The 15,437-nt window shown below is 34.0% G+C and overlaps 1 protein-coding gene across 22 annotated transcripts in view; it reads left to right on the forward strand.

Moving 5' to 3' along the window:
* The window catches only part of LOC106869227 (tolloid-like protein 2), a 1,141,949-nt gene that overhangs the window by 556,079 nt on the left and 570,433 nt on the right, over positions 1-15,437 (forward strand). For all 22 annotated transcript variants that reach the window (XM_089358367.1, XM_089358378.1, XM_089358375.1 and 19 more), the window contains one exon: positions 6,916-7,096. In XM_089358367.1, the coding sequence (XP_089214493.1) occupies positions 6,916-7,096 (181 nt within the window). The remainder of the gene's footprint in view (positions 1-6,915; positions 7,097-15,437) is intronic.

A 15,437-nucleotide genomic window follows, 5' to 3' on the forward strand; every position in this document is an offset into this window, starting at 1 on the left:
TGACTGGCTCCTGTAGGATTTTCGAGCGAGATCGTTGCCAGTGCCCCTGGACTGGCTTGTGCGGGTGGCACATAAAAGACACCATTTCGAGCGTGGCCGTTTTCGTGCAGGTGACACGTAAAAGCACCCACTACACTCTCTGAGTGGTTGGCGTTAGGAAGGGCATCCAGCTGTAGAAACTCTGCCAAATCAGACTGGAGCCTGGTGTTGCCATCCGGTTTCACCAGTCCTCAGTCAAATCGTCCAACCCATGCTAGCATGGAAAGCGGACGTTAAACGATGATGATGATGATGATGATATATATATATTTATTTCTCACCCCTCCTTAATTCTTCTATCCCTCTATCTCTCTCTCTTCTCTCCCCATGAGACCGGTGTTCGGCCAAGCCTGAACTTTCTTTCTTGGTTTGACTACCATTTGTGCAACAAATCTAATGTCTCAGCTGTAAGGCTTTACTTCCACACACGCCAGCTTAATTTAATTTGTCCTTAGTCGAAAGACACCTGTTGTTAATGTCGTTTATTTGCATTTGTATTTGTGTACCATTTCTCCGTTTTTTTTCCATCCTTATTTTCGTATACATTCGCTGCTTTCTTCCAAGGAATCTAGTGCTCTTAGCTTAGTTTTTCCTTGGGGCTGGGCAGATTGGAGCAATCTCAAGTATAACCAGCTGAAATTGCAAAGATAATCTGGAACTCGACTGAGGAAAGAAAACTCCAAATGACCCGTCCTTGTTCTCTTTGTATCGTCTGTCTGGATGCTTTATTGTCCCCTTTTTTGTATCACCTAACTGTCTGGATGTCTTGCATTCTTGTCCCATTTTTGTATTTATATATATATAATATATATACACACATTGTAATAGAAAATGACATATTTTCTATTGGCTGGTCAGTATCCTAAATGTCATGATTCTACAACATTGACAGTAGTTGTTATTGTCTGTTATTGTTTGATAAACTTCAGGGTCAGTACCATTATCCTACTTAGAAATCATGTATCATTAGCATCATAAAATGGTGTTGAAAAATCTTTGCACTTTTCCTTTCTTGAGAGAGATCAATAATACTTAATCTTTAAGAGTCATATAAGCTTTGAAAGAAGAAGGAAAAATAAAGAAAATAGCACTCATTCATTTATTTGTAAAAATATATTTCCTTGATGTATTGAAAGCTGCATTATATGTCTTTATCAATATTTTTGATCATGATGGAAACTCTTGTAGACTCACAGACAAACCTCTTCACTTGGGAATTATTCATAAAGACGATTGTAGACATTTGAAGAAGTAGTGTTGAAGAATTTAATTAACACCTGAATTTTTAAATATGTTCTTCCTAGAAAACATCTAATTATTGAGTAATTTAAATAGATATCTAATTTTCTTTTATAATCACACCATATACTTTGGTAGTTGCATAGCAATCTATATATCATTTATCTATCTTTTTATTTTTAATGAATATATTTTTATTTCATTTTTCCACTAATATAGAAGGAAATCCACTTATAAGAATAGCACACTGAAAACTTTTGATCAACACACACACACACACACACATGTATATATATAGATAGATGTGAAACGTGTAACCATTAACTGAATAAAAATGCCTGTAATATATAAGCAGTGTGAAACGTTTATTACTTAAAGATTGGCAGTGATTGCAAAGTTTTATCAAATGAAAATTTTCACACTAACAGCTTGAAAAGCTCCATTACAATACTATATATAAAACATTAATATATAAAAATTATAGAAAGGATGTTTGTTAGTTACTAATACAGAAGAGGAGAAAAATCTTTCTTTCCCTCAGCCAGGGAGGCACTGTAGCCATTCTGGGGCATTGGCATATGTTTATATATATATGAATTGTAATATTGCACTTAGGCATCGAAATTCTAATAACTGGTGTAGAACTCAATATATGTATGCTTCTAAATGGAGTCTTAGTTGAGAACAGAGTCGTAATCAGAAAAAGAGATGACAAAGAAATAAACGATTGTCTTCATTAGCTTACAGCTGTTTCTGCGAACTCACAACCGAGTACCTGAGTAACATCTTACAGCTTCATCAGAGCCTGAAACACAAAGTGAGGTGCTGTAAAATGTTGCTCGGTTACTCAAGTATGAGTCCACTACATCTTATAGTGAAAACAACTGTAAGCTAATAAAGTTTATAAGATAACCAGTTATTCCTTTGTGATCTCTTTTATCTTATATATCTTGAATATAAATTGGTGTAGAAAATAAAAATGTTTGTATTCCAAAGATACTTATCGTGTCATTCTGACCAATGGAGATGCAGCGAACCACTGATTAACCTGTTGAAAAACTATAATGTATAATGCTATTGTATACAAATGCATGTATGATAAAATATATTTTAACATCTGTAGTTTATGTGTAGGGGTACATATGTAGTGGTGCTGAAAAGTCCCTGGTTTTAAGGGTAAAATGAAAAGCCTGGTTGCAGGCCCAACCTTCCAAGTTTTTGTACAGAGCTTAGAAAATCTGAAGGACCACTGCAATAAGTGTGTGAACCAGAGAGGGGAATATGTTGAACAAAATCATAATTAACTGAACTGCCTGCATTTTCTTTTACCCAAAGCCAGGAATTTTCTAGCACCCTTTCACATGTGTGTGTGTGTATGTGTGTGTGTGTGTATGTGTGTGTGTGTGTATGTGTGTGTGTGTGTGCATGTGTGAGTTTGTTTTTGTGCTTATCGGTCATTGTATGACAACTGGTATTAATCAGTTTTATGTTCCTGCAGCTTACCAGTTCAGCAAAAATTGACTGATAGGGTAATTATCAAACTTTGGTCATATCCTGTCCAAATATTCTACCTGTTTTGTGTTAAAGATGTCTAGATCTAACTTCTCACACTTACTTTATAATGTCCTTCTAAAATATATACAATAACATTACCAAAATCTCAAAAGTGCAAGATAATACATGATTAATTCAAAACTATGAATAAATAAGTATTACATTTGACAGAATAACATGAATGCTAAACAGTTCAAATAAAGCCTGAGATTGATTAAATCCTTCAAATCTGTACTCCAGGGTGGTTATAGTTCAATAACTAAAACAAACAAATGAAAATATGCTTGATAGATGCCAATGCATGAAACTTTTTGCTCTTGAGTCACTAAGTAACTTCTGCTGATTAAATTAAATCATGTGTTTGAACATATTATCTTCAATTTAGTAGCTCAGTACTATAAACACTGAGCAACTAGTATGTCTTTGATTTCAGTTTGTAAAAGAATATAGCTTTAAAAAAATGTTCTGAATTTTTATTCTATTCTCAAAATGTGAAAATCTTTTGATATTATTTTTTAATTATTCTTTAAAATACATCAAAGCAAAGAAGCCATCGTCAATCTGTTTGCAGCTAAACCAAAGGAGTGTTATTTTGAATAACTTTTCTGAGAATTATTTGTAAGCAGCTGTGTTATTAAGATATATTTTGGCAAATCATATACTAACCCCCACCACAGAGTATGAAATGTGTTACCAGTTTGTCTACTTCCATAAATGAATTCCGTAAGATCTAAATAGAAATAAATGATAGATAAGGTAATTATATAGATCAAGTCTTATATTTATTGAACATAAGTTTTACTTGCTTTGGAAATTTGGTAAATACTATCTATAGAAATGTTGATTTCATTATGCTGATTCTTAAGTTAAGAAAACAACAAACATGAGCAAACATTGGTGAGTGGGAATATAGTTTCTCATTGCAGAATCTTTTGATGAACTGACAAACTTTGAAATTTGAGCTGGGTTCAGTCGTAATAAATGAAAGTGAATAGGGCTAGACGAATCTACTTGCTGGTGCTCTTTGTATTGATTTGTAAGAAAGGAGCTGGAGGTTTTTGATTCTCTGCTGTCAATGAAAATAATGAATATAAAGAAGGTACAGTAGAATTTCAGGTAGACTCAGAAAGAAGCAGAATTTTATTAGTACAAGATATACTGGATTAATGTAACAGTAGGAATAAACCAGAATCTAAATTTCTGTTGCATTACGAACCACATGGTTCCGGGTTCAGTCCCACTACATGGCACCTTGACCAAGTGTCTTCTACTATAGCCTCGGGCTGACCAAAGCCTTGTGAGTGAATTTGGTAGACAGAAACTGAAAGAAGCCTGTTGTATATATATGTGTGTATGTGTTTGTGTGTCTGTGTATGTCCACCCCCCAACATCACTTGCATATATAATGTAGTAGGATGTGCCTGACAAGATGGTATCAACTCAACAGTTTCCAACTAACTTTTCTTTTCCATGATAATCCTATTAATATTTATTTCAAGAAGATTGAAATAAAGGAAACGGAATAAAGAATACATATTTTGATCATTAACTTTGTTTCAACATAAGACCTTAGGAAAGGTTCTTCATGAAATAAATATTAACAGGATTATCATGGAAAGGAAAAGTGAGTTAGAAACTGTTGAGTTGATACCATCATGTCAGGCACATCCTGTTACATTATATATGCTTGCAGAAGCTTCCTTATAAAATAGTATAGAGGAGACTCAGCAGAATCATATCAGGCTCAAAGTACCATATTGATACTGGATGAAATGTTTTGTAGAAATAATCAGGTAAAGTTTTCAAAGAGGTTGTTATCATAGAGTTAAGAACAGTAAATCGCATAAATGAATATGATAGCACTGCATCTAAGTGCAGAGAAATAGTCTATTGTAAGATTGTCAGAGTCAGATGAAAAAATATTTATGTTACTATAAGGATAATGAAGTTGACAAGGAATTTGGTTAAACATTTTGATTATATTCTATGTCTTTTTTGTTTTCTGTTATATTTGAGAGATTTTTTTTTTTCCATGATTTTGTTTTGTTAGAAAATATTCTCAGTTTATAGTTGGCAAAAATTATGTTATTTACTTGTCATTTGATAATTTAGTAAAAATCAAAATCAAACTAACGTAGGTATATTAAATTATATAGAATCTAATAATGTTTAGTATGGATATGTAATCAAATATAATATATAACAGGATAAAAAAAAAAAGATGCTAACTCTTTTGGTGCAATTATCTTAATTGTTACGTTAACGTATGGTTGTTTAGATTGGCATAACATAGAAATAGTCTTACTTTTAAATATTGTATTCACATACAAAAGTATGTGAATACGATATTTATTTAACCTACCTCGTATATATGTCTATGTATGTGGGTGTCTCAAATTATTCCTTTGTAGATTGAACAAATGATAATTAGAATCAATAAACTTCCAAACATTACTGGCTCTCATCAGACATGTCTACACCATTTGACCAATCCCATTGTGTGTGTGTGTGTGTGTGTGTGTGTGTGAAACAACTAATATTTTGCATTCTCTTTTCCATTCTGATATTGACTGGACATTTTTTTCAGATCTAGAGCAAAAAGTTGGATACCCTTCCTGTCACTTGCCCCTTTAGTCTCCTCTTAAGGCTTATAGGGATGTAGTGTACCTGTTCTAAAAGCAGGATGCTCGTTTTTGTTGTGGTTTGTTTTATATATATATATATATATATATATATATATATATATATATATATATATATATATACATATATATATATACATATATATATATACATATATATATTTAAAATCATAGTCATGCCCAATGCCAGTGTCATGTAAATGGCACCTGTGCCAATGGCTCATAAAACACGCCCATTACAATCTTGGAGTGGTTAGCGTTAGGAAAGGCATCTTGTTGCAGAAACAAAGCCAATTCAGACTGGAACCTGATGCAGCTCTCTGGCTTACCAGTTCCAGTCCTACCATGTAACCCATGCCAGCATGGAAAGCAGACATTAAATGGTGATGATGATGACATTGATATATATATATATATACATATATTAATCTTTTACTTCTTTCAGTCATTTGATTGAGACCATGTTGGAGCACCGCCTTTAGTCAAGCAAATCAACCCAAAAACATATTCTTTGTAAGCTTAGTGCTTATTCTATCAGTCACTCAAGAATGTAAACACACCAGCATTGGTTGTCAAGTGATGGTAGGGGGACAAACACAAACATACACATATATATATGACAGGCTTCTTTCAGTTTCCGTCTACCAAATCCACTCACAAGATACATATATAATAGTTCATATATCCCAAAAGAAGCACACTCTAAAATATTAAAGCAGTAATACTTAGAAGATTTTTGTTATGGCCGGTCAGTGACTGACCATTGGTTTCATAGCCATATTCTTCATTTCAGTTGTAAAGAGGTCATGTACTTCCAGCCAACAATTCTTAAGAGTTGCCTATACAGCTAATTCTTTATAGGTGCAAAACCAATAATCACTTTCTGACCAGCCGTAACAAACTACTTCTAAGTATATATATATATATATATATATATATATATATATATATATATATATATATATATATATATATATATATATATATATATACACACACACACACACACACACACACACACATATATGTAGTTGAAATTTACAGAAAAACAAAAGACAAAGACAGGTGTATGGACAACAAGCAGGCGTATTAGTTTGACACTCAGGAAAGTGAGAAAGTCTTTTACGTTTCAAGCCTATACTCTTCAACAGAAAGAAATAAAAGAGAATAAACAAAGAGAGAATAAAAATCTTGTGGATTTAGCAATCAAGCATGTATGTATATATGAATGTATGTAAATCTAGATAGTCAACCTCCATTTGTAGATCTTAATAAAATAATGTAGAAGTATGCAGCAATTTCTATTCAAGTCTGCTATAAAATATTTGATGTCCGATTCAAAAGTTACATGTTGTTCAAATTATTAAACAAAACTAATAATTTAAATTGTTTTGATTTTTCATTTCATTAATTTTTTCCATGTTTCCATATTTAATTTCAGGCTGTGAGATATCCACTATAAGCCACCACGGAGACTCACAGAGAAATGGCTCTTTGCACTCACCGAACTGGCCAAATCTTTATCCTAACAGCATTTGTCACATATATAAGTTTACAGGAAGGAAATCAGAGCGAGTAAAACTTAACTTTACATCCTTCAATGTCCAAGGAATTCCACCCATGTAAGTACCTTATTTTATCTTAAATATTGTTGTTTTGTTGTATTTAGAGCAGAGAGTATAAAAACCAAGAAGAGAAATGGAATCAGAGCATGAGTTTATTATTAGAATAAGGATCCTTCTGAGATACATGTCATTGATGAAGTCATGAATCTTTTTCTCTTTCACTTGTTTCAGTCATTTGACTGTGGCCATGCTGGAGCACTGCCTACGAATGGTGACTAAAAAAAATACTTTGACACACCTTGCTATTTGACTGAATGGCTGATCAAACAATTCATTAGTTAATTGGTTAAATAGTTAACCAATTGACAAATAAACATTAAGAAGTGAAATAGAACCAGTGTGTGTGTGTGTGTGTGTGCGTGTATGTGTATTTGTGTGTGTTTGTTTGTTATTGACATGATGACCCTCCTAAGATAGAACAAAATATATTTCAATGCATGAGTTCCCATCAAGAATATTGCAAACCAAATACAAGAATGAAATTGTTGTTTAACCCCAGGTCAGCACTGATTGAACAGACCAATGATCAAAAACATTCCTGCAATGAAATGGAATTGTCATTTATTTATTTTCAGACTGTATCTAAGAACTACATTATGTTTCCTTTCATTTTTAAGACAGTAGGGTATTATGTGATAGAGATTTCGTTACTTTTTCTCGCAGGTCACATGAGCACACAGAGGCTTGTTCATTGGTTATTTTATTGCTGGCCAAATGAGAAAACTGCACTCAGAAACTTATGCCTTCGTGGGTTATGTTGATCTATTTGTAAACTAGTTATCATGAGATGAAGAAGTAAAGCTCACTGCTGAAAGCATAGAGTTGGATATAATTAATGAGTGTTACATTAGCGTTTGATGCTTAAGTACAAATCTAATCAGAATACAGCTTGTAGAAAGAAGGGTGTCTCTAAGATGACTTAATCTAAAAACACACAACACGATCAATTTGTTGGCATTCCAGGTGTGACTGTCATGTACTTTCTTTTCCCAAATACAGTATTTAAAACTGTATTTATCCAATATGTTCTTCCTTTAAGAGATAAAGATGTGATTTTTAGGAGATTTAGTTGCTATGTCTTGTAAGTCAAGTGACCATGTAATGTTCCTCCCATTGGTTGGTTGATGAATAAGTGATCACTTAATCTCAAGCCAGCTTTAACTAAAAAGACTCATGATGAAAAGCCCCTCAGCCATGACACCTCCACCTACTATTTCAAGAGAGTATGGTGTGACTTGAGGGAATTTAGCTACTATTTCTGGCAGGCTGAACAACCATTCACAGGTTTGTTGACAAATGTCTTCACTTATGTTGTTGTCATGATGGAGCACTGAATTATAGGACTTACAGCTGCTACCACATGTGTGTTATAGAGTTTTTTTTTAATCACCATTATCATTTTAATGTTCACTTTTACATGCTAGTATGGGTTAGGCAGATTTTCTACAGTCAAGTACCCTTCCAGTCACCAACCTGCACCTGTTTCCAGGCAAGGTAATTTTTCCCAAAGTCAGACATGTTCTTGCAGAATATAGGAAAAAAATAACATTCATTTACAACAATCACGTGATGTTAAGTCAAGGAGAAACAAACACACACAGACACACATATATATATGACAGGCTTCTTTCAGTTTTTGTCTCCAAAATCCACTCGCAAGACTTTGTTTGGTCTGACGTTATAGTACAAAACAATTTCACAAGGTACCACACAATGGAACTGAACTCAAAACCATGTTGTCGGGAAGTAAACCTCCCAACCACACAACTGCACCATAGAAAGAGAAAATGTTAAAGCGTATTTAAAGCCTGGATTCTCAGGGTCTCAGGGCTAATGTACACAACCTAAAAATTGAAATAAAGACTTGATAAGAACACTCAATTTAGCTATATAACAAACAAGGTGTATATAGTCTCCAACAGCTGTTTCTAGAATATTCCAGCTATTGGAGCTTTATGCTGAGTGAGGATTCTATTGGCCGAATATTCCATGGAGTGGGAGATGTTAAACAGGTGTAACAGTGGAGGAACATTACTCAACAATTATATTAGTATTTATCATGGTTCATTTTGTCTAAAAGGCAGGAGCAATCCAATTTAAAGTCCAATTAAAATATGCATTCATTAGGTTAAAATATCATCATAACATCCACTTTTCTATGTATGGCTCAGACATTATTTGGTGAGATAGATTTTAAAAATTTCTTTTATGTTGACAAACAAGATTATTTCTTCATGGTTTGACATGTTTCCACAGAAGATTAGAAATGCAGAACACAGCTTGTATGATGGTGACACAACTACTGCAGGATGTCAAGAAAGGGAGACAGACATACATACATATACACACAGACGCATAATTATACATATATACGAGAAGCTTTTTTCAGTTTTTGTCTACCATATCCACTCATAAGACTTTCCTCAGCCCAGGGTTATAGTATAAGGTATTTTGCCAAAGTGCTACACAGTGACGCAGGAGTGGCTGCGTGTAAGTAGCTTGCTTACCAACCACATGGTTCCAGGTTCATTCCCACTGCGTGGCACCTTGGGCAAGTGTCTTCTACTGTAGTCTTGGGCCAACCAAAGCCTTGTGAGTGGATTTGGTAGATGGAAACTGAAAGAAGCCCATCATATATATGTATGTGTGTGTATATGTTTGTGTGTCTGTGTCCCCCCAACATCGCTTGACAACCGATGGTGGTGTGTTTAGATCCCCTCGGCAAAAGAGATCGATAGAACAAGTACTAGGCATCCAAAGAATAAATCTTGGGGTCGATTTGCTTGACTAAAGGCGGTGCTCCAGTATGGCCGCAGTCAAATGACTGAAACAAGTAAAAGAGTAAAAAGAGTAAAGAGTGAGATTGAACCTGAAATCATGTTGTTTCCAATTCAAACTTGGCAACCATACAGCTATGCCTGTACTATGTTCAGAGAACTTTTATAGTGATGTCGTAAACTCTCATTATTCCAATGTTCCGATGTGAGTAAAATATATAATAGCTTTGTCAATCTATTTGACATGCAAGAGTTTAATCCTTTCAACTAACATCCATTAAATACGAAATAATATTTTTATTGTTAAATCTACCATCACCATATTTAAATGATCGGCAGTGAAGAGATTATATGCCATGTACAGAGATAGGATTGGACTATATTTTCATAATTCAGTGAACTGCCTATATTCTTCGGCTAACTATTGATACATCTCAGTAATCATTTGTTTGCTTATCTATTGGTGACTAGTGATTTGGACCTCAGTGGAGATTACAGTGGATTAAAACAGTGATTGAGCTTGAATATTTCTCTGCTAGATTCATGATGTTTGCATGTCTTAACATACAATTGTCCATTTTCAGGTTCTATCTTGATTATAGCAAATGATTTAAGATATATAAAGTATATTTCCACTGCTGGAAGTATAATTTAAAATAATAACATGACATGTTTAATATTACATATGATGGTTTAACATGCACACATATTTCTGGAAATTATGGCTAAAAATATCATATATATATAAAGGAGTCACATAGTGTTCACTGAGGTACTCATGTGGATTTCGAAATCACTATCTTGTCTTATATATATATATATATATATATATATAAAGTGAAGTGTATTGCCACTTAAGTGTGGCTGACCCCTAGGGGTAGATGTTACTGTTGCATTAGCCCCAGGAGGACATCTCCTCCAGCTGGCTTATTGACACACTACTGTGTCCTGTTTGTTTTGCCAAGGGAAGTTATCCCTCTCATCGTGATCGTAGCACGAACGGACCCGGGTTTCAGGGTTATTTCCCTTCATCAGCGTCCGATAGCTACCAACCTTCGATGAGAGATATAAATTCTTGGCAACCTTATGTATATTTTTCCAGTGAAATTCTTCACTGATATCGAAAAAGTGAAAACAAGCAATGTTAATTCTCTAAATGAAGTATTAACAGTAACTGCACGATAAAGTGAAGTGTATTGCCACTTAAGTGTGGCTGACCCCTAGGGGTGGATGTTACTGTTGCTTTAGCCCCAGGAGGACATCTCCTCCAGCTGGCTTATCGACACACTACTGTGTCCTGTTTGTTTTGCCAAGGGAAGTTATCTCTTATATAAATAAACATATATGTGAAGGTGTGTGGCTTAGTGGTTAGGGCATTCGGCTCACAATCGTAAGGTCGTGAGTTTGATTCCGGGCTGCGTGTTGTGTTCTTGAGCAAGACACTCTATTTCATGTTGCTCCAGTCCACTCAGCTGGCAAAAATGAGTATTATCTGTATTTCAAAGGGCCGGCCTTGTTATGCTATGTGTCACGTTGAGTCTCCCTGAAAACTACGTTAGGGGTACACATGTCTATGGATTGCTCAGTCAATTGCACATTAATTTCATGAGCAGGCTGTTCCGTTAATCATATCAGCTGGGACCCTCGTCGTCGTAACCGACAGAGTGCTCCTTTATATATATATAAATATATCTATATATATATATATATATATATATATATATATATTTATAAAAGAGAAGTTTGAAAACGCCACTATATCAGATAAATTTTAATTTTAATTATATATATATATATATATATATATATATATATATATATATATATATAAAATAGTCAATAAAACATATATCAGAAAAGAAGTACACACATATGTATGTATGTATGTATGTATGTATGTATGTCTGTGTGTGTGTATATGCATGCATGCATGTGTGTGTGTGCATGCATGTGTGTGTGTATTCCAAAAGATATAAGCGTGGTAGATCAGTTTGATTTAAGCTCATGTATTTGATGTTTTACCAGCTCTCTGAAACACATGTGCATTATATAATATATATATGTAAATTGTGGATATATGTTTATATAATTGTAATATATTTGTACATATGTGTATTTATATACTATATATATATGTGTGTGTGTGTGTGTGTGTGTGTGTTGGGGGTGTGAGTATGTTACAAATGTGTATGTGTGTATATATATATATATACATGTATGTGTATGTATGTATATGTATGTATGTGTATGTGAATATGTTCACATATATGTGTAATTACATTTTTTAATATATGTGTGTGTTTATGTATGTATTTACACACTCATTCATATATACCTGTACATATATATGTAAAACCTGGCCATGCAAAACGAATGAGGCATAGTTAGCAAGCACACCTTCAACTCATAAACTTGGAAGATAAGAAATGCTCAGATTTATTACAATGGAACACCAGCAACTCTGTAATTAAATGGTTCGGTAGCATTGAACATAAAGCATTCTGTAGATTCACCGAGTTTGACATAGTGGAATTTTATCTATCAATTTCTAAATCCCTTCTCCAAAAAGCCTTAGAATTTGGAAAGCCATTGACTGCTTTTAATGTACCTAACATCAGCATTTTAATGAAAAGCAGGATGCCGATCTTGTTTTATGATGATCCTTCAGAATATTAATAATAATAATAATAATAATAATAATAATAATAATAATAATAATAATAATAATAATAATAATGATAATAATAATAATAATAGTGAAAGGGTTGGGTGAAGAATGATGTGATATATAAATGGATAAATTTGATGGCTTTGTTTCTAAACTAAACTGCCTGAGAATTTTAGATACCACTCTAAAAAACCAAAAAAGCAGCTTATGACTAGCATAGGATTATACAGGGATGACGGATGGTCAGACTCCCACCACATACATCACCACAGCACGGTCATTCCATGAAATATGTAACAAGTATATTAAAGGAACTTGATTTAAAAATAACCATCAATGCTAAGCATAAGAACACTCATTTATGAAGTCATTATATTGGACATGATTCAGGCAAATACCAGCTCTTCAGAAAGTCAAATGAAGATATGGATACATTGTCATCATCATCCTTTAACATCCGTTTTTCGTGCTGGCATAGGTTGGATGCTTTGACTGGGATTGTAAGCCAGAGAGCTGTACCAGGTTCCAGTCTGATTTCACTTGATTTCTATGGCTCCATGCCCTTCGTAATGCCAACCATTCCAAAAGTGTAGTGAGAGCCTTTTACATCTCACTGGCCAATACATCCTTGCTTACATACATAAAAACATATATATATAATAATAATAATATATAAATATATGCATGTATCCATACATATATGTACATACCTACATTTATATGTATACATACATGCATATATGGGTACAGGACATCAAAAAAACGTTAAACGCAATGAGAAACAAAAAACGAAAACGTAAAAACGAAAACAGAAAGCGAACATTTTTCGAACGACGAAAAAAAACAAACAGAAAAACGAGACATGAAATATAAAGAGTATACCCCTTCGTCAGTTGACCCTGTTCCATCTACTATGCGTTTCGAAGGCAAGGACAATATGCAACTTCATTGGAACAGTCCTTACCGCAAAGCAAATTAAATAAAATTAGGAGTTTTTTGCGGAGGGTGAAAGTGTTAACAAGAACAGGACAGTGAGAACAAGACAGTAAGAACAAGACAGTAAAAAAAAATGGTGAGGGCTGTTGAGTCAAGACGATAGAAAAATTATTATGAAGGCTAAGTACACGTTCCATGAGTGAAGAAACACAAAAAACATGTCCTGTCTTTAGGAAGGCAGTGGACAGAAAGAGAGATCCCCTTTCGTCATGTGTTAGCGACGAGACGGTGAAGGAGGAAGAGTGAGAGAGAGAGAGAGGGAACGGTGAAAGGGAGAGAAGAATAGGGAAAGGGTGGGATATATATATATATATATATATAGATATAGATATAACTGAAGGGTAAAAGCACAGGATATGAGGATCTTTGGGGCCTTTGGAAAAACTCAGAAATTGGAAACTACTTTTATGTCTGTGTCAAAACATCTAGCTCATGCCAGCATGGACTATGGACACTAACTAAATGATGATGATGATGATTGTTTCTTGCTTGCTTCATACTCTTGCTTGATAGAGCTGAGGTCATCCCAGGTTAGTGGAACCAGAGGTGTTATCATACATAGAGACAACCAAGTCCACTAGGGTTCTGCATCGTTGGCAGTTCCATGTCAGTCCCTCTGTATCCTTATATTTATATATATATTTATATATATAGATACCTATATACATAAATATATACATATATATGAAGATATATGCATATATATATATATATATATATATATATATACTCACACATAGATACATACGTGTATATACATATATATACACAAATATATATATACATGCACACATACACACACTCACACGCATATGTATATATGCATACATACATACATACATACATATATACATACATACATACATACATATATATATATATATTAGAACCACATTTCATTTCAATGAGTTGGGGGCAAGTGCACAATGAAGCCATTGAGAGGTAGGCCCTGAAACAGCATGCATTCCTTCCTGATGACCCCATAAACTTGCTAGCATCTGGTATACTGAGCTTTCAACTGGTAGCACTTGCATCTGCAAGTTGTTTGCAAAAAAATTTAGTTAGTCTGAGGCTATAATAAAAGACACTCAACAAGATTGCCAGATTGCTATTCTATGGAACCAAAATGATGTGCTTGAGAAGCAAACTTCTGGGCCATGCAGCTGTACTTGTTTCTAAAATAATTCTTTAAAACAAAAATATGTCTTAAAATATTTAAAATATCCTTTCAAATATTGCTTAAACAACAACGGAATTTCATGAGAACAATTTTTTGAGTGTGCTTGCTTGTTTGAAATTTAAGACATTTGGAATATTCTAATGAGAACCAGAAAGGAAAAGAAAAACTACCAATTTTACATGTGACACTTGCATGGGTTTTCCAAGAAAATATTAAAATCAGCGTTTTCTTCATAACTTTTATATAATATTGCAAAAAAATATATTCAAATAACTAGTAATTCAAGTGAAAACTCGTTTGATTTATCAACTGAATGATAAAATATGTGAAAAACCAAGATTAAATAAATAATAACCTTTCAGTTACATACCGTGTGTGTGTGTGTGTGTGTGTGTGTGTGTGTGTGTGTGTGTGTGTGTGTGTGTATGTGTGTGTGTGTGTGTGTGTGTGTGTGTGTGTGTGTGTGTGTGTGTGTGTGTGTGTGTGTGTGCATGTCTCCTTGTATCTGTGTGCATGAAGACATGTTGTCTAGTGGGCAGGATGTTGCATTCAAGATCACAAGACTGTGATTTCAATTCTCAGATCGGTGGTGTGTTGTGTTCTTCAGTTAAATATTTTCTTTCATGTTGCTCCAGTCTGCAATGGACTGGAGTTCCATTTAGGGGAAGGTTGGCCTTCTTGCCTGGCCAATGCTGTAACATCATTTGAAAGCTACAA

The sequence above is a fragment of the Octopus bimaculoides genome, chromosome 10 (assembly GCF_046866305.1).
Source record: "Octopus bimaculoides isolate indiv1 chromosome 10, ASM4686630v1, whole genome shotgun sequence".
NCBI lineage: Eukaryota > Metazoa > Mollusca > Cephalopoda > Octopoda > Octopodidae > Octopus > Octopus bimaculoides.